This window comes from Clinocottus analis, unplaced genomic scaffold (genome assembly GCF_023055335.1).
Source record: "Clinocottus analis isolate CAN_PGR_092001 unplaced genomic scaffold, fCliAna1.0.p SCAF_6, whole genome shotgun sequence".
Lineage (NCBI taxonomy): Eukaryota > Metazoa > Chordata > Actinopteri > Perciformes > Cottidae > Clinocottus > Clinocottus analis.
The window spans coordinates 9,690,597-9,712,695 of NW_027176218.1; the positions used below are offsets into that span (position 1 = coordinate 9,690,597).

The window sequence follows — 22,099 nt, forward strand, 5'->3', positions numbered from 1 at the left end:
CAGACGGAGGCCCAATTGTGTGTTATGAACCATGGACAAACAGCATTTTATGAAGAATCAGAAATTTGTGTGTGTGATGAAATCCAATTTGAACAGCAGTGAGTAGAACAAATAGCTACCATCATATCCAATTATGAATCGTCACCCTAAAAGTGTTGCAATGCAATATATTTAATCGTCCAGATAGCTGTAACTGATTGTGAGGCTATCTGATTCTTCAGCAAGTACCCTTGAACTTAATCCAACAGACAACCATTTAAAGATATAACATTATGTCATAAAACTGCAAATTGATTTTGACATTGCACATACGTACTTTGTGTGTATCACATAACATTTAACATCACGTAGTCATATAATAGATTCAAAGTTCACATACTTATCTATAGGATGTTTTACAAGAGTAACCTGTGCTCTCTAATGTTACAGTTCTTTCTATTCTAACGTTATAAAATACATTTCTAACTGTAACCTGCTTGAAAATGTGAAGGTTCACCTGCAACAAACAAATTTACAACTTACATAACTGTATGTCTGTCTGTTTGTGCAAGGGCAACTTAGCTGATCTATTTAGTTTTCTCTACATGTTTAAAGTTGTTTTGTGCAGACAAAATACATTGTAGTTGTTATTGTGGTTCAGTAAAAATAGAAAAATAATGAACATTTGTATTTGAGTTAAGCCCCAGCCATCATTAAATTGTTGAATCTTTGATTCACATACTTGGATCACTTCCTTCCGCACAAGACCCAAGGAATTCATACCTGTCAACAAGAATTCATACTTTATCATCTGTTGCTCCAGTGATTTTCTCAAACTTGTTCAAAATCCCTCCTCATTAAATGTTGCTTCACATGACCCAATAAAACATTTTTGTTGCACTATCGCACTTTTGACTGTGCTGTACTTCCTGAGAACGATCAGAGCCCTACGCAACGTGTCTGTTAATTAATGATTAGACAAATCATGGACAGACCTTTTCCTGCCGTGTGTTTTACAGGACAGCATTTGGCAGCTGGGTTTAGGAGGAAACAATGAGTAAGCAATGTTCTCTGCTTTCCCTTGAATTAAGCCGTTTGTTTTGCTGTTGTGAACTGTTTTTTTTGTGCAATATTCTTCACAAGACAAATCACAAGGACACGGAAACACAGCTTTTGACTTGTTTGGTATTCCTGATTGTTAAAGTTAAACTACTGCGTAGAAATAACAATGATTGTGTTTTTCAGCGGAAACCGACGGAGTCAAGCTTGAAAATGTAACCAACATTTACGAAAATGGCTTGGACAATGAGGCTTTTGAAAAGGAGGTATGTATCACATATCATTTTTAAAAGAAAAAGGCACAACATGATTATTTAAAAAGATAAATAAAAGGCCTTTATTTTTCTAGGAAGACATCATTACTCACACTAACAACATCAAAGGGAAGAATAAAAAGGGATTGAGCTCCTACTTAAGGTGAGTCAGTTCAAGTGATGGCTTTTTGTAAAGTAATACGTGTCTAATTTGGGGCACAATTATCACAGCAGGTGAACAGCATTAAGCTTCTCAATGTTTCAACTATATTTATACTATATGAATTATAGTGCTTAATATACATCTAACAGGAAATCAAATTTCTGTACTATTGTAAACTTTGAAAAAAAAATTGATGGCATTTACTATGAAATCTATGATTATCTGAAAAAAATAACTACACAACATAATGATTTTTAAAACAAATATATTTTGTATACATTTCAGCCTTGTTTCCAAGCCGATTAACGCCACAGAGGATTACTTCAAGGCTCACTCTCACACCTTCAAAATCTTTCTGCTGGGCATACTTGGAGCAGGTAATATAAGCAGGCTGTTAATTTGTGTTACAAATTTAGAATCATGACTATAAACCGTGTTTTTTTGACAAAATGCTCTTTTTTGTCCTGTAGGTTATGTGGCATACTTTATTGCAGCCTGTGTTTTGGATTTCCAGAGGGCCATCGCTCTTGTTGTCCTCACCAGTTTGGCCATTGTTGCTAAATCTTTTGAACTTCTGAAGGAGTACAGAGGAGAGAGCATCAGTCAATGTTTCAGACCAGCAGTTAGATGCTTTAAATCTAACTTTAAATGGTTAAAATGGTGAGTGACTGTCTTGGTTTCAGTCAATGATGATGAGCCACACATTATGCAACATATTATTATTATTTTTTTCATCTTTTCAGGGTTTTTATTTTAGCAGCTGTGGTCCTGTTTGTTCTGTGGCTCATCTTAGACACGAGCCAGCGTCCCGAGCAGCTGATCTCGTTTGGAGGCGTGTGCATGTTTGTCATGCTCGTGTTCCTCTCGTCAGCACACAGGACAGCGGTGAGTTCTACAGGGAGTCACCGACTCTACTAAAGTATGAATGATCACTGTGATGACAACCCTTTGGAAACATGCTTGGGCTTTATCGCATATGTTATCTCTGGTCTGTTTTGTTGAGACTTTGGATATCATTTGGCCTGTATCATCTTGAGGTTGGAAAGAAGTGCTTCCCTGTGATAACATCATGAGTTATTGAGACTCCCTGATACACTCACTATCTAAACGTTCACGAATGTATTATAGCACTCGGTAATTATAGTTATAAGCACTCAGATATTCAAAGTGCTTTTTAATGACTTATAATGTCAAGTATAATTTTTTTTGTATATTTTTCAAGGATCATGGTGTTTTTTAATTCCCATATATGTAATATATTATAAAGCATTATAATATGATTATGCATTACTATAAGTGGATAATTATTGTTTGCTTGACGCAAAGTGCAAAAGTCACATAGAGTAAAGTATAATCACATTATAATGCATTATAAAACGATTATAAAGTATTACAATAATATTAATAATATTACCCTACAATCCTTCAAAATGTGACCAGCAATTATAATACTTGAATTTTCAAGGCATTATACAAATTGTGTTAATTCTTGTTCATTTTACAGTGACATAGAAATAATTACCTAATCTTTGATAGGTAACATGGAGGCCTGTGTTTTGGGGTCTTGGAATGCAGTTCTGTATCGGCCTCTTTGTTATACGGACACAACCTGGACTCGTAGCATTCGAATGGCTAGGAAATCAAGTGAAGGTATTGTATATTTTAAAAACCGGATCTTATGTAATCATCATCAGTGTGTATCCTAATATTAAACATAGACTGTTTCAACAGATTTGCATTGCTAGAGGCAACAGCTTGGGTCCATGTTTACCTCCTGTCAGCATATGTCAGTTACTTGTTATGTTCACATTCATAACCATACAACAATCTACAATTGTTCACACACACGCCTAACTTTTTACAAAATTGATCTTTCCTTAATTTTCGGTAGAATAAACATCCCACATCAACATCACAATTATTAACTTTTAAATCATGAACAAACATAACATTAACAGTCATTTATTATTAATTATAATAAAAATAATAATAATAATAATAATAATAATAATAATAATAATAATAATAATAATAATAATAATAATGAGCATTGATGGCAAATAACATACATTTTATATTATACCAAAATAATACATTTATATTTAGGATACCAAGGAGTAGTGTTTCTGTAACATTTCCAAACAGTCCCTTTATATGTGATCCTTAAGCTCTTGGTTTGCGTAAAACACTCTATATTGTATATTACACAGACCATTTCTTATCTAGCGGGGAAACAATAGTGATCACATATGCTTATCTTTAGAGCTACTTTATTATGTTGTTCACCCCTTTTCTTGAATGAGTTCGTCGTGAGTTCGTAGTCTGTCGACAGGCATGTTGTTAATGTGCGTTACAGCCTATGGTCTTTAGTTCCATGACTTCCTGTAGTAAAATCTGAATTAATGAGTAATTACATCATAAATGTCATACATGAATGAATTGAGGAAAGAAACAATCATTTGAAGTACTATAACCATGTTTCCTCTTGTCTTATGATTCCAGATATTCCTCGACTATACCAAAGAAGGGTCAAGTTTTGTTTTCGGGGACCTAATCGGCAACATATTTGCCTTTCAAGTAAGTTGATGACATTTTAGTCATTCTTTGAATATTGAATGTGTTAAACTTTGTGATTTCTTCCTCAGGCTCTGCCCATTGTTGTGTTCTTCAGCAGCGTGATGTCAATCCTTTACTATTTGGGGATAATGCAGTGGCTTATCTTGAAGGTAAAGACAGTTTAAACCTCCCCCTCACTGCATCATAGGTGAGGTATATTGCTTACGTCTGCAGTGTCATATTATGACCAGGAGCCATGTGTTTTTGTCCACGCAGATCGCATGGTGCATGCAGATAACGATGGGAACCTCTCCCACAGAGACCTTGAGTGTGGCAGGCAATATATTTGTTGGTCAGGTATTCTGAGCAAGACTTGATACAACACTATCTTTGATACTAGTCTGGCTTCTTTTGAAATATTGTCAGCTAGAATGTATTTTTCTTTTACGATTATATAACAACTGCAGTAAAATATCTTACAGTTAGTCTGCTTGTTTAATTTTGCTCTTTGTTGTTTGTGTATCAGACTGAAGCTCCGCTGCTGATCCGCCCTTATTTGAAAAACATGACTAAATCTGAGATCCATGCTGTTATGACTGGAGGATTTGCCACAATTGCAGGCAGTGTCATGGGAGCATTCATCTCATTTGGGGTAAGATGAAGCTGTTTATATATCAACACATAATACATACATATATACATAGCCCACACATAATGATGAATACATATATCCATATAACACATTGCATACACAAAGATTATTTAAAAAGACACATTATATAGAAAGTAGGTTTAAGTTTTCTTTTAAAAATGATTAGGTATTACCATACCTAAATCTAGAGACTGCACCGGAGGCTGGGGCATCATCATAGACTTCAAATATTCAAATATTACTCTCAGACCGAGTGATCAGAACGAGATCGTATTCTTTGGTCAATTTTTTTATTTTGTCCTTATTTAGCGGAAGATCATTTTGAGCTTTCCAATTTCTGAAAAAACAATTTTACAAAGCTTTTTGGCAACAAAAGTGCTTTTTCTCCTAAAAAAGAAGCTTTACCAAAACAGCTTTGAGTCACTGAAGTCACTGAATAACTTATAGGGAGTGGCTAATAATCTGCTGACAAGCAGTCAAATAACATCATCAGAAAATTGCTGGGCATCAGATCCAGGCCACCACTTCTAGATGGAATAGAAAATGCTACTTATAACATTAAAACACAAAATGATGCTTGTTGGAGAGAGGAATTATATATATTGCATATATATAAGTATTACATAACATAATATTTGATATAAGTATAAGCATATACAGAGTACAGGACACAGGTTAAATACAGTCTGGTCTACGGAGAGGAGAACGACCTTATCCTCAACACAGAAAAGGCCAAAGAAATAATACTGGACTTTAGGAAGAATTCTCTTATCATCAAAGGGACTGAGGTGGAGAGGGGCGACAACTACAGATTCCTGGGAATGCAGGTTACATTTGACCTGAGCTGGACTCTTAACACCACAGCCACAGTAAAAAAAAAGGCCAGCAAAGGCTTTATTTCATCAGGCTGCTAAGGACAGCTGGTCTGATTCATCGCCCTCTCACCCAGGCCTACAGAGGACTGATAGAGAGCATCCTCACCAAAGGCATCCCTGTCTGGTATGGCAACACGACACAGGCGAAGAGGAAGGCTCTGCAAAGAGTCATAAAGACTGCGGAAAAGGATCACGGGGACAAAACTTCCTTCCTTGGACTCGATGTATGTGCAGCGCTGTCGGAAAAGAGCAGAGGGAATCATCAGAGACTCACTCCACCCAGCTCACTCCCTGCTTAGACACAAACGTTGTACGTACAACCTGAGACACAGCAGAGAGGACAGCATCTTAACCCACAGAACACGCTTCAGCTTCTTCCCTCCCACAGTCAGACTGATGGCAGAACAAAACTGTTGAAAGATGTGTAAATTAATCAAACACTACTTCACTTTACTCACGTGCAATATGTGTGATATATATCGTCTATTTATTACTGTTATTTAATGCTTCAAAAATAAATTAAAAAATGCACTTATTATGTTTATTCTATATTATGATTATTATTGTTTACTGCAAACACCAAACCCTGATTCTGATTCTAAGGGTTGACTTATGTGATCAGTAATCAGTGTTTGGTAGTATCTAATATTATTCTATCTTCAAAAAAGCTGCAAATTTCTTATATATAGATAATGAAGATTAATGCCAACGCTAGTGATGAACTAAAACAGCAAACAAACTTATAATATGATGGTTTTGTTTATTGAATTTTCAGTTTTACAATTTCACCAACATTCATGCAGAATATGAAATACTGTATCTATTAATTATTGCAGCAGCGGCACCACAGTGTCCTGTCATTTAAGGACATTTCTTTGTATTCTGCAGATTGATGCATCTTCCTTGATATCAGCCTCTGTCATGGCGGCTCCTTGTGCCCTGGCCATCTCCAAACTTTCTTACCCAGAGACAGAGGAGAGTCCCTTCAAGGAAGAGAAGAATATCAAAGTGGCTGCTGGGTGTGTACCTGTCCGTCAATATCTTCTCTTCTAATTTTGTGATTTTTGTGTAAATTATAGATTTTTTTTTAACTCCTTAGAGATGAACAGAACATCCTGGAGGCTGCTAGCAGTGGTGCGTCTGCTTCAATCGGTCTTGTTGCAAATATTGCAGCCAATTTGATAGCTTTTCTTGCCATCCTCGGGTTCATAAATGCATCTTTGATGTGGCTTGGCGGTATGGTGGGATATCCTTCAATCACGTTTCAGGTACATTTTAGCAAAAGACTGATAACTTCAGTGTGACAATTTTGACAGTGTGCAATACACAATTCATTATTAGTTTTTAAAAATGTTAAAGCAAATGGAGTTATCTGCAAAATGTGCAGGTGGTCAAAAGCAAAAAACAAAAGGTCAAATGACAACCTCACTTAATAAAAATTTGAGTAAATGTGTAATAAATTAACTAGTCATAATAATTTGATTTAAGACTACACATTTTGATGATGGCTTTTCTTAGCCATGCTAATATTTTAACTAATTTTTCAGACATACATGTATTTATTTATTCCCACATATTTATTCCCAAATTTTGCTTGGTTGTACTGTAAATTTAACAAGTGAGTCTAACAGCATCTAAATAACGCTAAGTCTCTCTGTGCTCACAGATAATTTGCTCCTACATATTCATGCCCGTGGCCTTTATGATGGGAGTACCTTATGAAGAGAGTTTCCTTGTGGCTGAACTAATCGGCACAAAGCTCTTCCTTAACGAGTTTGTGGCTTATGAGAAACTATCTGAACTGAAGGACAACAGACTCAATGGACTTGATGAAATTATTGGAGACCAAAGACAATGGATATCGGTGAGTAAATGTTCGTAATTGGAGTGAATGTTATGGATATATATATATATATATATATATATATATATATATATATATATATATATATATATATATATATATATATTTATATATATATATATATATATATATATATATATATATATATATATATATATATATATATATATATATGAGCACTTTTTTTTTACGAGAAACGTTTTTAAACACTGCAAAATAATATTATATGATTTTCTTCTTTTCTTCATTCAGGTCCGATCAGAAATAATTTCCACTTATGCTCTTTGTGGGTTTGCCAACTTAAGCTCACTGGGTATCATGATAGGAGGTTTATGTGAGTATTTCATCATTTCACTGTCAAGTTTTTGTCCTGCCACAGGAATTTCTCTCAATATTGATGTATCTTTTCTCAAAGCCTCTATATGCCCATCAAGAAGAGGTGATGTCTCATCTTTGGTGTTGAGAGCTATGCTCACTGCAACTTGTGTTTCTCTCATCAATGCTTGCATTGCAGGTGAGAACATGTTTAATTGACTTGGCAGTGCAGTCCTGTTGTGGTGTAACTAATTAGCTTTTTCACTTTCTTTCTCAGGGATCCTTTATGTTCCTCCACTTGACTGTGTGGAGCTGTTCAATACAACTGCTTTCAATGCCACGAATGTAAATATACAAACTTGCTGTACAGACCTCCTTCAAAGGTAAGCATGTGCATTTTATAGTGATATAATATATATGTTCAGGAAACATCAATGGCACACAGTGTTAATAGATTATTACATGTGTAGTTGGGTATCTGTGATATTGGGCTATTTGGACTTACATCTCCCTTTTTTTTTTGCAGCACTGTAAATAATGGGACCATCTCATTTGAAGGGTGGTGGAGCACAGCAGCAAATGTCACTTTGTATTTCTCTAAATGTTGTCAGTGCTGTGGTCTTTCTGATCCGGCAGTTTGTAATTAGAGGAGACAATCACATATTAGTGTGTCTCCATGTTTGTATATTTGTGCAACAGTTGATGTAAAAATGTAAAGTCTACATGCGTAGCTTTTAAAGATGAATGTATCTTTTATGTAATATATTGTAAATTAATTCAGATATGGGCTCTTATTTAAAGCCATAGATTAAAAGGCCACCTCTTCAGAAATACAGATCGAGAAATATTCAGTCACCAACAGTATAATGAATTTAAATACTTGACAATTATACGTGCAATTCTATGTACAGTGAAAATGTGATCTATGGTTGGACTTGTGTTTTACATATTTATTTAAAAAAAACATTTGCTGACATGATGTGACATAACAATAGACAGCACACACATTAATCCTCTCTCATAATCAATCATTCATTTACTCACTGACACGTCATCCTTTGACTTTATGTACACCTGAACACAATATAGTTTGTCAGCATAACACCTCAACATTAAAGTATTTTCACTGCCATTAGCTCGTCAATATTTCAACCTCTTTTATGAGTCTTCTATCATAAACAGTCGTGCAATTTTAGGGATGTAAATACAAGGTTAAATGAATTTTAAGAGTGCAAGACTTAAAAGACTCATTGATCATTAACCAATAATCCATAAAAGGAATTTCTAAAGACGTGTTATTGGTTCTTTATTTCTCGTTAAAGGCAAATGACTCCACTTGGAAATTAACCCTGAATACCTGCAATTTCTTAAGATATGTGGATACTTTTATGATTATTCTTCTGCTGTGTATGTGTACACTAACCTCACGTTATTTTCATTTTCCTTGTTCTTATTCAGTGAAAGGTAATTGTCAGTTGCTCTAAAACTTTACAGATTTCATTCAGTAAGTCTTACTGAGTGATCAGCTGGCTTCTAAAAGTCCGGAGTCTGCACTTTTGGTTATTTGTTCAGTGGGCCTTTATTCAGTCCATAGTTCAGATCATTTACTGTGTGTTATTCTTTTAGTAGCGTTCCTCATTTCTGGGAACAAACTTAAAAGGAGGAAATTGCATGTTAATGTGAGCATACCATCGTTAAAGAGTTTACTGGTAAGCCCCGACTGCACATTGCTTTGCATTCGTCAGCACATATCCTGAATTACTATGAGAGGACCATCAAAAACACAACAGATACAAAGTACTTAAAAACTACCAAAGAGTAATGCCAAAAACAAAAGTGCACACACACATCTTTGACTTAACAATGGTGCTGTAATTCCACAGCAAGAGCTCAACTTTGCTGCTTGAGTAAATACCGATTAAGCATTTCTAATGCAAGCCATAAATAACGTCTCAATATGTATCAATTTCATGTCCGACTCACATGCTGTACATCACAGATGAACATGCAGCGTTTATTATGGAACTCCCTCTGTGGTTTTATTCTCCTCAACTATTCATATCAAACCATTTAAATGTTCAACTCTTCACTAAAAGAAGTTTACAGATATTTCTCGGAGAGCTGTTTGTCCACTCATAGAGCTGATACAATAGTAAAGTTAAAACCACTGCTATTGTTAGATATCTTGTTACTGTAATTGTAATGGTGACTAGGAAATTCACAGTAATTCTTTATAATAAGTCAGGTCAACAAACATTTTTTTTTCTTTTAATCTCACTCTTCAAGTCCTTGCTGGTTTTGGTAACTGGAAAGAAACAGGTAATACAAAAACATTACAAGCAGTAACATCTTGGTTGACAGAGGAGAGATGCTTCTTCCTACCTCATGGCAAGGACATCAACAGTTTCTGAAGGCTTGGGTTTAGTGCCTGTTTTATTGTCCCCTGTCTCCTGATTTTTTTTAGTCACCTTTGGGCTAGAATTAGCCTTTCTCGACATCTGGGGACTGTGTCCTTTTCGATGCAACTGGGGGCTGTTGGAGCCCAGTTTGCGGTTGAGAAGGGGGCTTCTAGAGCCCTTCATCTTGGGTTGCTGTAGACTATCCATAGTTTTAAGTGAGCGCAGGCCAAGAAGTCCACAGTAGTAGTTGCACTGATGGTGGGTCGAGAACTGTTCGAACACTTCAGGAGAGCCATGCTCTGTTAGTCCTTGGTATCTGAAATACAGGCGTCAACATTTTATTCCAGCTATTCTAATGGAAAACAAACAGTACCATTTGCATTTCTTAGTTTAGACACAAACCCTTTTGACTTGGTCACAACTCGGACATTTGTAATCTTCGTTTCAACTCCTGAAAAAGAAAATCACAGAAGATTATCAATATTATCATTCTCAGAAAAAGATGAATGACTGTTCTGGTTATGACCTTGTATAAGTGTCTTACCCTCAAGCCGAGTGACCAGCAAATTGCCATGCGTCCACTGATGAATCCAGTGCTGGAAGGTGCTACATTTTTGCTCCATCTCAGAAACAATTTGTGTAATCAGCCTGCCTTTAGGATCCATCATACAGTAGTTGAGGAAGACACCCTCGAAATAAGCCTCCACCGTAGCATATGGCACAGAGTTTGCAGGCCGGTACATAAGATATTGCGCAATCACTCTGTGGGCAACACAAACAATTAGTGGGTTGTTAACAAGGCAGTGTTGTACTTTTTGATAGGAATCAGAGCTACTGTTTAATAAGCATGGTACATTTGGTACTTACTCTAGTGAAACGCCAAAGTTCTCAATAACTCTTGCTTCAGCCGCAAAGATTTTACAATATTCTCGTATCATGTTTTGGACTTTGCATTCCTGGCAACACAAAAAAAATGAAATATAGCAGATCATTGTACTGAAATCATGATCGTTAGGAAATTAGTGGGAGCAATTTACAAAAAGATTTTTGGACACTAAATCCTCTCACTCACTTGCTTAGTTATCTGTAGATTTCTCTCTATGAGGTTGCTCTCCGGTGTGGTCCCGTAGGCAATGGGGCTTTGAACTTTGATGATGCATGCGCTTCCCGAATCAAAAATGGGATCCAGGCCGTAAATGACTTTCACTCTGCTGGCTTTGTGAGTGCAGCCCTCTCCGATGCGCACCGTCTCTGTCATGATGCGGCCAAAGTACTTTTCAGCCCAGCTGCCACAGTCGGCCAGGCCTCTGTTGAACAGCAGCGGGGTCATCTCAATCTCTTCTCCAACTGAGGGAAAACAATACACGTATTTACATGAACAATGAACATTGACAGAATGTCAAAGACAAAACAAGAAAAAGCTACCGTAACCTTCCAAATCCTCTTTTAGTAGGATCTCAGACAGAACTGTGGAGTAGAAAACAGAAAGGGACAGTGGGTGAACCGAAATGATCTTACTTCAGTGAATTCACAATTTTCACAAATAAAGCATTATATCTATCTATCTATCTATCTATCTATCTATCTATCTATCTATCTATCTATCTATCTATATATATATATATATATATATATATATATATATATATATATATAGATATATATATATCTATATCTATATATATCTATATATATATATATATATATATATATATATAGTTGGTGCGCTATATCTATATATATATAGATATATCTATATATAGTTGGTGCGCTATATCTATATATATATAGATATATATATATATATATATATATATATATCTATATCTATATATATATATATATATAGATAGATAGATAGATAGATAGATAGATAGATAGATAGATAGATAGATAGATAGATAGATAGATAGATAGATAGATATAGATAAAATATTTAGATTTCACACTTGATTTCTTAAGGCATATACTCACTGTCTACGCTGAGCAGGAAGTCAGTGATGTCAGATCCATATTCATTATTGATTGAACAGCCATATACTCCACAATCGTTGCTGGATGCCAGAACGACAGCCAGTGCGACTTGGGTTTCATCTCCTCCACTTGAGGACAAAAAAAGATTTAAAAAACATAATTTATTGAGTTCTACATAACGACAACCCACAAGGTGTCACTGTGACACAGATGGCCACGCTGTGAGGCAGCATTCTGCTGACACAGCAGACAATAGCACATATATAGACTTGTAATGCCCCCTGGAGATGGGAAAGATATTGTGTCAGGTTACAGTTTCTGTGTCTAGCCAGAGATTCACCTCTCTGTGTCATCGCTGTGGGGCTCACAGTCACATGAGTTGGACGTCTCTGCAGTGAGAATATGAGAATGACAGAAGGCCATGAGATGCACGCTGAGGCTCAAATAATTCCTGCTCATCCTTGTTGCATTACTGTTTCAGATTCGGAACATGTCCATTTTTACCAGTCATGCCAGCTGGAAATCCTCAAAACAATAGCAGCGAAAAAAAAGGTGACAAGTAATACAACAAATTGAACACCATGTGACATTGCTGTTGATTTATCTGTTACAGGTGGCTAGAGTAGGGTTGACACTGTGCAACAAAAAGATGCCTTTACCTTCTCTTCACCTCTATTATTTCCTCCTCATCTCTGTACCACTTTATGGTGGAGTCACTGAGCACGTTGAAGAACTGACACCACAGCTTCAGGTGTCCAGAAGCATCTGGGAACGGCTCTCCCCTTATCTTACGGATGACCTGTGGAGCTGGTGGTGCGTGACAGAGAGGGTGTCAAGGTAAATATATACTGTCCTGGAGAGTGGAGACTTCATGTTCCCACTTCATTATGCACTGGTGTATTAGTAAGAGTAATGTGTTAACAAACTAAATGTTTCACACAACTCTTTGCATTATGACATTTTGTGAAAACTACACAAAAGAGTCAAATATGTTGAACTGCAGACCGCCGTACAGTATTTAAAGTATTTAGCTATAATATATTATATTGTGCCAACAAGTTGATACAAATTTATTGGAAAACATGCACACAATTAAACATTTTAGGAGTGAAGGATCGCTTCTTTACCTTTCAAAGGGTTTAACTTCTTTTCAGCTGATTTCTCATCTGTTTTGGTGCTGACAGGCTCTGCTGTGGGAGTCTCCTCCATGGCTTTTGGAACCTCCAAGGTGGCCTTTCTGCGGCTCAGCAGCGGTGAGCGCCTTTCCATTGGTGGGGTATTTTGTCCCGTGGGAGCTTGCAGTAACGCTGCTCTGCGAGCCTGGCTGGGTGACATGTAGGGCGTCTCCTTCTTGCTTTGAGTTTCCAGCGCACCAACTACTGCTCCTTCTCCATCTTCTTTAGTTTTGGGCATGAAGATTTTGCGACGCGCTCCGGAGGCCAACTCTTCAGGCGTGGCAGAGCGTATGAGTGACAGACTGTCTCTGCGCTTCAGACGGGGACTGCTCTCACAGGAGAGGGATGATGTTGGTGTTGAGCCTCCACTTACATCTTCTTCTGCTTTGTCTGTCTGACGGTCACCCACAGTGATTACTTCAGAGTCTGGAGCAGCTTTGGACATGAATTTACGGAGACTGGCTGGACTCAATGAAGGATGTGCTGGAGGTTTAGAGCATAGTCTGTTTCTCTGAAGGTCCTCAACAGACACAGAATTCTCCATTTTGACCTCTTTAAGGGGTTTTGTCTTCAAGACTTCAGGAACAATGTTATCTTCCATTGATTTACTGAATGATGGCAAACTGTCACCAACTTTTGGTATTAGAGCTTCATATAGCGTAGAGGGGGTGTTTTCTTTTATACTCTTTTCTGCTGTTTCTTCTAGGTTCTGTTTTCTACTTTGAGTTTTTTCAGGCACAGCGGTATTGTTATTGTCAATGCCATGCATTGTTCCCTTTTGTGTGGCAGATGAAGTTTCTGTTTCTGTCTGCTCACTTTGTGTGGGCAGTACAGAATCACTTTCATGACAAGTGACAGAGATCGGTGGCACCACAAACAAAGGCACTGGTGGAGTTTCTAAAGGCTGCTGTGTATCTAAAACATGGGTGTTTATATATACATCCTCCTCCTTGTCATCAGTAAATGAAACATTTATAACAGGAATTGATGCATAGTCCATCTGAGGGAGCTGTTCACTACTTGTCACGTGTGGCTGCTCACGCTCAAACATTTTTGTGTTGTTATCTAATTGCACAACTTCCTTTCCATTCTCTGTGAGTGAGAGGTTGTTATCATTCTGCACACTTTTCTGTGTGGGCAACACGCTGGTAGAATCAGTCACGCTGTGGCCTTGGATTATTACCTGAGACACACTAGTTGCATCATGTTTTTGCAAAGTCGTAGGCTCTGATTCTTGCTTGTGTAGTCCCAAAATAGTTATTGACGGAGTGCACTCTTTGAGCTCTGGCTCCATTATTTCAATTGTTGGTATTATAAAATGCTTATTTGGTTTAACACCTGCAATAGTTGGTTTAATATCTGGGGTATCATCAATAGTAGATATTTGGATCTGTGGGATATTCGCTAAAGGCTGATCCTGCTGTCTCTCACTGCTCTCTTGATGTGCAACATTAATATGTTCCTCCAAAACATAAACATTACCCACCTTGTTTTGTGTTATGAAGAGGCTTTTTGATACATCCTCCTCTTCTTTCACTTCGTTTCTTTTTTCTGTCTCCACTTCAAACGGTAAACTCTCATTTCTTACTCCAGCGCTCTCATCTTCTAAAATGACTTGCTCTTGGGTTTTAAGATTGTTACCAGAGTTTACTTCTATGTCTAAAGCAGAAATCAAAGCCTCTTTCAATTTACTTGCTTCTTCACTGCTTCTAAAACCTGTGTTTGAAATCTTTATTGCGTCGACATTGTGGACTGCATTGCTTTCCTCTCCTACAGAAGAAGTGCATTCTTGCACCATTTGTAGGTCAGCCTTCTTTAAACTCTCTCTGGCTGCTGTGGGCGGAAATCCTACATACGTTTCCTGAATCAGTGGGGTACATTCAGCCTGTTCCTTTACATCATCTCGCACTACATCGTATGCTGCCACTGCAGGCAGAGATGAAAGAACCTGATCTGGAGTTTTAGATTGACATGGCTCTATTATCTTTTCCAGTGAACATGTTCTTAATTCAGTAATCTCAGCTATTTTAATTTCTGAGCACAGCTGTCTGTTTGAATTCACTTCAGCTTTCTCTTCCTGACAAAGCTTATTGAAGGCGCTGCCAAGTTCACCTTTTATGCCCATCTCGTCGACACTCATCTTTTTTTCTCGTGGAGTTCCATTGGGTGTCTCTCCAAGTCTGTGGCTGTTTGATGGCGAGATAAGATTGTGAAGGGAAGTCCAGCTTTCTTCCAAACTAGTGAGGGTGGATGTGGAGGACTCTTTATGGGAGTCTTGGGTCTGTGGCAGAACAGATATTTCTTCACTGGGTGAGGGCTTTTCTCTTGCAGCCTGGTGATTAGGCTGTGGTGAAACTACCAGGCAATCTTGCTGGTGTACGGGAACCTCTTTGATAACTGATACTATCTGAGGATCTTTCTCTTCAGCCTGATAAAAAGTAAAAACGTACATAATTTTAGTACTTCAGTACATTTACAGCAGTGTTAGAACTACATGAACCACATATACACTGATAGTTTTGCTTCTCATGCGTGTACAAAAATATATTTGACATGCACACAAAGTAATTTTAAGAGTCTGATTTGTTCAGGACAACGCGATCTAATGGGAAAAAAAAAACATTCAGTGTCATGTTGAGGAGTTTTTTTAAGAAGCTTGTTGGAACAAACTTACTGCAGTGACCTTTACCACAGTGACGTGTTTAGAATGAGACACATTTTGCAACTATAAATCAACAGAAGCAACAGTGACAGATTCTAAAAAACACGCGTTGCGTTGTGTGTTTTGTGAACAAAGTGGGATTAGCTTCTTTTTTTGTATTGTTAGAATTTAGCCATGATCACACTGGGTACTAACTTGTATGTCTATGATTAATCTTAATTTTAAAGTGCTTGTGTACTTGGCCTCTTGACAGGGGAATTCCCACATACTCGACATGTTGTGTTTACTCAGAGAACCAGTTGGGCATTAAATAAATGATCACTTCTCTGTTGAGGATGAATCAACAAGCATGATTCACCTGAATCTGACATCATCAACCAATTGTTAATAATATAAACTGAACAAAACAAAAAACACAAATTGTACATTTGAGTGTATATAGTATTGAAGAGAAGATTTATAGGTAAAGCCTCAAGCTCCATATCAAAGTGTTTGTGTTTCTTTCCCCTCATTGCCCCTGGTTTTGATGTTCACACCAAGATGAATGCTGACGAAGTAATGTCGCCACAAGCCACCGTGTTACAACATGTCTTGCATAGAGCAGTGACTACTAATAAAAAAACAAGTTGCTGCTTTCGATGGAAGGAAACTGGTGTCACAGTCTCAAATTCAAGCTGTGGCTGGCTAGACATACAGTGTAAATATAGGTGTCACACACATGTGACAAATTAAAACGTTTGACTTCCTAGTACTTGCCATCCACAAGACCGCCTAGTATACAACCATCATAGAAAGATACAGTTGAAGTTCCACATTACGGACAAAGAATCGCTTTGGAGGTAAACACAGATTTCTGTTCCCCTTTTCACTTCATCGAGCACCAGCCAACTGCATGTTAGTGGACAATGCGGAATAAAATACATCTGCTGTTTTCTAGCATTTCATGGAGAAGTTACAAAACAAAACAATTCCCGAACTCCATACATTAAATACAAAAATATGTAATACTAACTCAGAGGGAAGTTTCGATTTTGATGGATTAAAATAATCACATATAGAAACTATCGTAATTAAACAAATTCTTCCTAACTTTCTCCTTAAGCATTAGACACATTGAAAAAAATATGCAGAATAAATAATTATAACTTTTGAGGGATGATAGGAAATACTTGCATGCTTGTAGTTTTGGCCATTACTTCAGTGGATTTAAATGGAATAAGGCCACTATGTCACCGTATTTCTTAAACAGTCTAATCTAGTGTCACTCTGGCAAATTCATCTTGTTCAAAAATAAGAGAAATTTGAGAATTTTAATGTTTAAAGTCCAAACCCAAATCCATATAACCGAGTGTCACTGTCACATGACCCAACTGAACTATACCAGTGCCCCGCCATAGCAAAAGGCTAAGTATCCCTATCAGCTTTCTGACTGTACAGCATATTAATCATGATCATCCTAATTCCCTAAACATGACAGACTTGAAACAATTATCTAAGCTGAACGCTAAGATGACAGAAGTACTGCCTTCCTCTTACTGCTCTAGATGAGGAAGAGGTTTATTTAAAGATAAAGGGAGGGGAGTGTGAGGAATGTGTCCAATGTGACGAGGCCGTCTTTCATGCAGAGATCTGCCACTCGACTGCCGCTCATCCAGACCACACGGCCGTCTGTCACGCAAAGCCTGTTTGTAACTGGAGAACCACTTCTGACATTCAGGTTTCATCATTATCTCTGACGCACTGGTGTCCCACTCATTGCAGCCAACATCTGAGATATTCCCCATCCTATCTTACAGTGTGCCAAGTCGATCCACAACATCCCCCACCTTCACACATTTATTGCAAGTTGCTCGGTGCTTATGGTCCCCTATATCTCCCACACTATCTTGTTTAGCTTGACACTCTTGAGTGATGTAGATGCAGTTAAACCACAGACTCACATGGCCAGGCTGACTCACTTTTATATTGTATGTTTTAAAGCAGCAGTATAGTCTGACTGTTCCACACCATGAATATAACATCTAACCATGAGTCGTCATATCTACCACATTTGTAACCAGCAGCAGCTCAAAGACTAAACCGAGTCATGGTTGACATAGTTCAGGCTTTGGCCCTGAAGTAGCTCATTATCTTGTCAGACAAATGCAGCCTATATATAACTCTTAAGTGGCAGCCAGCTGCCATGGAAGACCACTGTACATACCTCAGTGAGAACCTCTTCACCTGGACTGCTACTCTCTTGACCCACCGATACCTCCATGGCCTCCACAGCAGCATCCGCCGCATTGACACTCTGGCCTGTGGACTCCTCTACGCTCTCAGGTGGCAATTTATGAGCTAGTGGCTGGTCCGTGTGTGGAACACTGCCTTCATTCTGATGTGTATGTGGCTTCGGTGACCGTTGTTCTGTATCCACAGTCTCTGAAGGCTCTTTCGGTTTACCTATTTCCATAGCCATAATGTCTTCTGTGAGAGGCTTGCACACTTGATTTTGCTCTAATTGCAGCCGAAATGATGGCGGTGTCGAGGCATGCGAGTAGTCAAACTCTGTCTCCTTGTTCTCCGTGTGATCATGAGAGTCCTTCTTGCTCTTACCAAAGAAGAAATCTTTGACTGAGTGTAGCACCGTGGAGATGGAAGCCTGGATGTTGTGGTCATGATCCTTATGAGTCTTGCTGCAATGTTTGACTTCTGAGCTGTGTTTTGTCGACGGTACTTTATGCAACGTCTTCAACAGACTTTTCCTTTCTTTCTCCCTCTCCTCGGCCAATTCTCTTTCTCTCCTTTTCTTTCTCTCATGCTCTTCTGCTACTCTCAAAGCTTCTTCCTGTTCTTCCCTCACTTTTTGCATCCTCTCTTGCTCTCTTTCTTTCTCTTTACTGGCACTTACAACAGGAACATCCATCTCTTTAGGCTCCTCCTCTCGAGATGGACTCTGTTTCTCCTCAGTAGTCTGGGACTGGAGAGTCTCTGCCAGAAATTGTGCTAAACCCATTCCTCCATCGTAACAGTTTTCACCTCCATTCCCCATCATATTACTTCTGCTGCTGCGTCTGCTGTTGTTTTCAACCTCAGCATCTACTCCATTTGTGATCTTTACTTTCTTTTTGGTCGAAGTGTCCTCAGATGGAGATATCTCCTCCAGGTCTTTGGATGTCACAAAGGCTGGTTCCTTGACTTCTGAGCTGACACCATTAGCTTCCGCTGCAGCTCCCAGTTGCTCCTCAGCCTTAGGCTCCTGTGGTGGGAAGTGTCGCTTCCTTTCAGGACGTTCTGGGTTTTCTTTATCCCCCTTCTTGATGGGCTCCTCCAGATCTTTCTTCTTCTTGTCGGCTTTTTGCTTCAGCTTGGCGAAGAACCTCTGGTGGATCTGGAACTCGTTCATGGTGCCGACCTCCAGAACTCCCGAGCAAGAGACAATACCTTTACTATTGCTTGCTGAAACCTGATAGATGGCTGCGTCGTCCAATGTGCAACTGGAAACAGAAACACATATTAATCTCATATTAGGCTATCAGTGTTACAATTGCGAACAAAAAGCTGTATTTCTAATTATGGTATTGAATTTTGCAAGGTCGTGTTACATACTTGTAAATATGAAGGGTGTGGGTTTTTTCCTTACGACGAATTTCATATTTTGGGAGTCCACAATAGCGATCCAGTTCCATATCATCTTTATACCATTTCAGTTCTGGAGCTGGGTAACCTAAAGACATTGATGGACTATAATTAACTAATAGCTTCTGGGTTATGCAAGTGCCACAAAGCAACAATAATTGTAACACAGGGACGGTAAATATAACTTTGTTTTGGAAATTGTGAAGTAAAGAAAACAATGTTTCCAAGCTTTGGAATAAATATGTTTTTTGGCATCTGGTTTCTGAAGTGACAGCTGCTGGAACGGCTGTTGCTGCTGGAAGGACATTCTGCCTGCATTTAATAACACAACATCCGGAAAAAACAGCTTGAATATGATATGGTCTGTTGGGTTTATGAATCAGTTAAGGAAGAATAAACCAGTTCACTTCAAAGTTAAATCTTTTCTTTGTCTTCAGATTAGTCACATCCTGTCGATGTAAACAATCTGAATGGTTTCACTTCCTCTGACAGACAACAAATGAATGCAAATGAACAGACCTACCTGATACCACACAGGTGAACTTCACGTTACACTTTTCTGACACTGCCTTTGATTTCAATGTGGTGTCAAATGATGGCTGTATGTCTTCAGTCAGCTGAGCCATGACACTGCACAATGTGCTCCTGGAAGTAAACACTGATACATTAGAGAATTTATTGCCTTGAAATCGACACTTTTACACTTCAATATAATTTCAGTGACCTCTTTACCTCTGTGCAGTACATTACAATAACTTGTTTAATAAAGGAATAAGGATGTTAATGGGGATTTCAGGTAGTGACGAAAGTGTGGACGAGAGACACAGAGACTTGTGAGGTGTCAAGCAAAACAATGTTGTCAATCCAACACTAAAACTGATAATCATCACTAAAAACTGAACGCAACACTGGACAAACTGAACATTTACATGACAGTTCAAACATGTGTAGGTTTCATTCTTGGGGTACGTCATTTTTTGTGGTTACGATGTTAGTCGGGAGGAATGTTTTAAAAGTGTTGATTACCTCGTTGGCCTGTAGTGAGAATACCTTGAATAGCTATTCGGAGAGGAAGCAAATGAAGGGGCGTCAATAATTAAGTTCTGCGTATATATAGATAACCCAATTATATTAAATGGTTTATTAATTGCCCTCCTCTTTGACAACAAGGTCTTTTTTCTACTTATGAATTATAAATTGGAATCACAAACACGCATCATTGATGTAATAAATGTGATATTTGACCCACAATGTGCTGAACAATTTGGAAAATATCTATGGTTTAACTATTTTTTTATCACTTACTCTTTTCCCAGACCAAGATGTTTTTTTCTTTACCACCATGCAATAAAGATAAATAAAGAAAATACAAATCTGCTTTACAAAAAACTGCATATAAATGGACAAAGGTGAGGCTGTCTACCTGTTTTCTGGCCTAACATTGGACAGGTAAGGATTCCGGCTTTCTGTGCGGCTATTGGAAGAGCTGCCCTCCTCTTCGAAGCTGCTTGTCCTCCCATTGCCAGAGAAGGAGCGAGCCATTGGCCTTCTGGAAGTCATAGTCCACTGAAGCAATTCACAAAAAATTCTCAAAAAATTGTGATAAATGTATCACCCACAGTATGAAACTACTCCGTGTTCATGTCCACAGTTCGTCAAGGTTTAAATATAATGTTGTATCCATGTAAAAGCCCCTGCAGAAGAAAAAAAAAAGAAACACTTTAGAACAGTCAAAGAGTCTGTTTCAAGTAAATGAAATAAAGTGTAAGATACACTTTGGTTCATTTGCTCGTACAAAAGTCAAACACACAGTTCAGTCTCAATGCTTGTCCTTTCTGACCACAGTCCACTTTACATTGGAACATGTTATAAATAGGATCAGCTATCAGGTTGTGGAAGGGCTGTTAGTGGTCAAACATGAACCAAAGACGTGTTATTGATATGTATGTGTTGAGGATATAATTCAGGTGTTTCTCAATCACCTGAAAACTTATTAAATTTTCCAACTTACCATTGAGATGTTGTCGGTGTTGCTTTGGAGCCACAGACTGTGAAGACAATCTCTGTAACTGCCTATCATAGACACACATGTGTTGCCAGCAGGGCCCTATTTATAGCAGCCCCACAAATAGGTGCAAGAGCACATAAGATTTTCCAAAACTAGACTTAAGAAAGGAAAAAAAGAATTTAAAGTAAAAGCTAACCATTCAATCCAGAACACATTCATAAAAAAATGTCATTGTTGGTCTTAAAAATGACCCTGCTTGGTTTTGATTTGTCTTAAGTTGGAAAAGGGGTGTCATACCTTTGAGACACTGTTGTTGAGTGGATGTGGACAAAACACGTCTGCATCTTTAGCTGGTGACAACCAATAGTTTATGTCTTATCCTTTGCTCAGGAGTTGATATGGACAGCCCCCCTTACTTTGTATTGCAACACATTATGAACACATAGAGCCCCTGCTGCTCACATTTCACATCAATTAGAAAAAACAGGATCAGTTAATAAATTATTAAAGCCTACTTTGATTTAGTGTATTTTATAATATTGATGC

General features: G+C 38.0%; 2 protein-coding genes across 4 annotated transcripts; one reads left to right on the top strand and one right to left on the bottom strand.

Moving 5' to 3' along the window:
• The first annotated feature begins 1,032 nt into the window (after positions 1-1,032).
• On the top strand, positions 1,033-8,364 carry slc28a1 (solute carrier family 28 member 1). Its single transcript, XM_068602457.1, has 18 exons — positions 1,033-1,036; positions 1,225-1,304; positions 1,388-1,455; positions 1,741-1,832; positions 1,926-2,115; positions 2,199-2,340; positions 2,992-3,105; positions 3,958-4,032; positions 4,101-4,181; positions 4,288-4,368; positions 4,538-4,663; positions 6,427-6,557; positions 6,638-6,806; positions 7,205-7,402; positions 7,655-7,736; positions 7,818-7,916; positions 7,995-8,100; positions 8,244-8,364. Exons 1-18 carry the CDS (start codon positions 1,033-1,035, stop codon positions 8,362-8,364), a joined length of 1,959 nt encoding a protein of 652 aa, XP_068458558.1.
• A 150-nt stretch (positions 8,365-8,514) lies between these two features.
• alpk3a (alpha-kinase 3a) lies at positions 8,515-21,604 on the bottom strand. 3 transcript variants are annotated; one of them, XM_068602670.1, is made up of 14 exons: positions 21,557-21,604; positions 20,969-21,239; positions 20,069-20,190; positions 19,516-19,633; positions 18,131-19,403; positions 13,218-15,693; positions 12,750-12,897; positions 12,091-12,218; positions 11,548-11,583; positions 11,189-11,463; positions 10,984-11,072; positions 10,661-10,878; positions 10,519-10,567; positions 8,515-10,432 (listed from the first exon to the last, which is right to left on the bottom strand). In XM_068602670.1, exons 2-14 carry the CDS (start codon positions 21,103-21,105, stop codon positions 10,096-10,098), a joined length of 5,406 nt encoding a protein of 1,801 aa, XP_068458771.1. In that variant the 5' UTR covers positions 21,106-21,239; positions 21,557-21,604; the 3' UTR covers positions 8,515-10,095. The 3 variants fall into 3 exon arrangements, with proteins under 3 accessions (XP_068458771.1, XP_068458770.1, XP_068458772.1); XM_068602669.1 differs by having other exon boundaries at positions 11,542-11,583; XM_068602671.1 differs by lacking the exons at positions 20,969-21,239; positions 21,557-21,604 and adding an exon at positions 20,572-20,603 and having other exon boundaries at positions 11,542-11,583.
• Between the last annotated feature and the right edge of the window lie 495 nt (positions 21,605-22,099).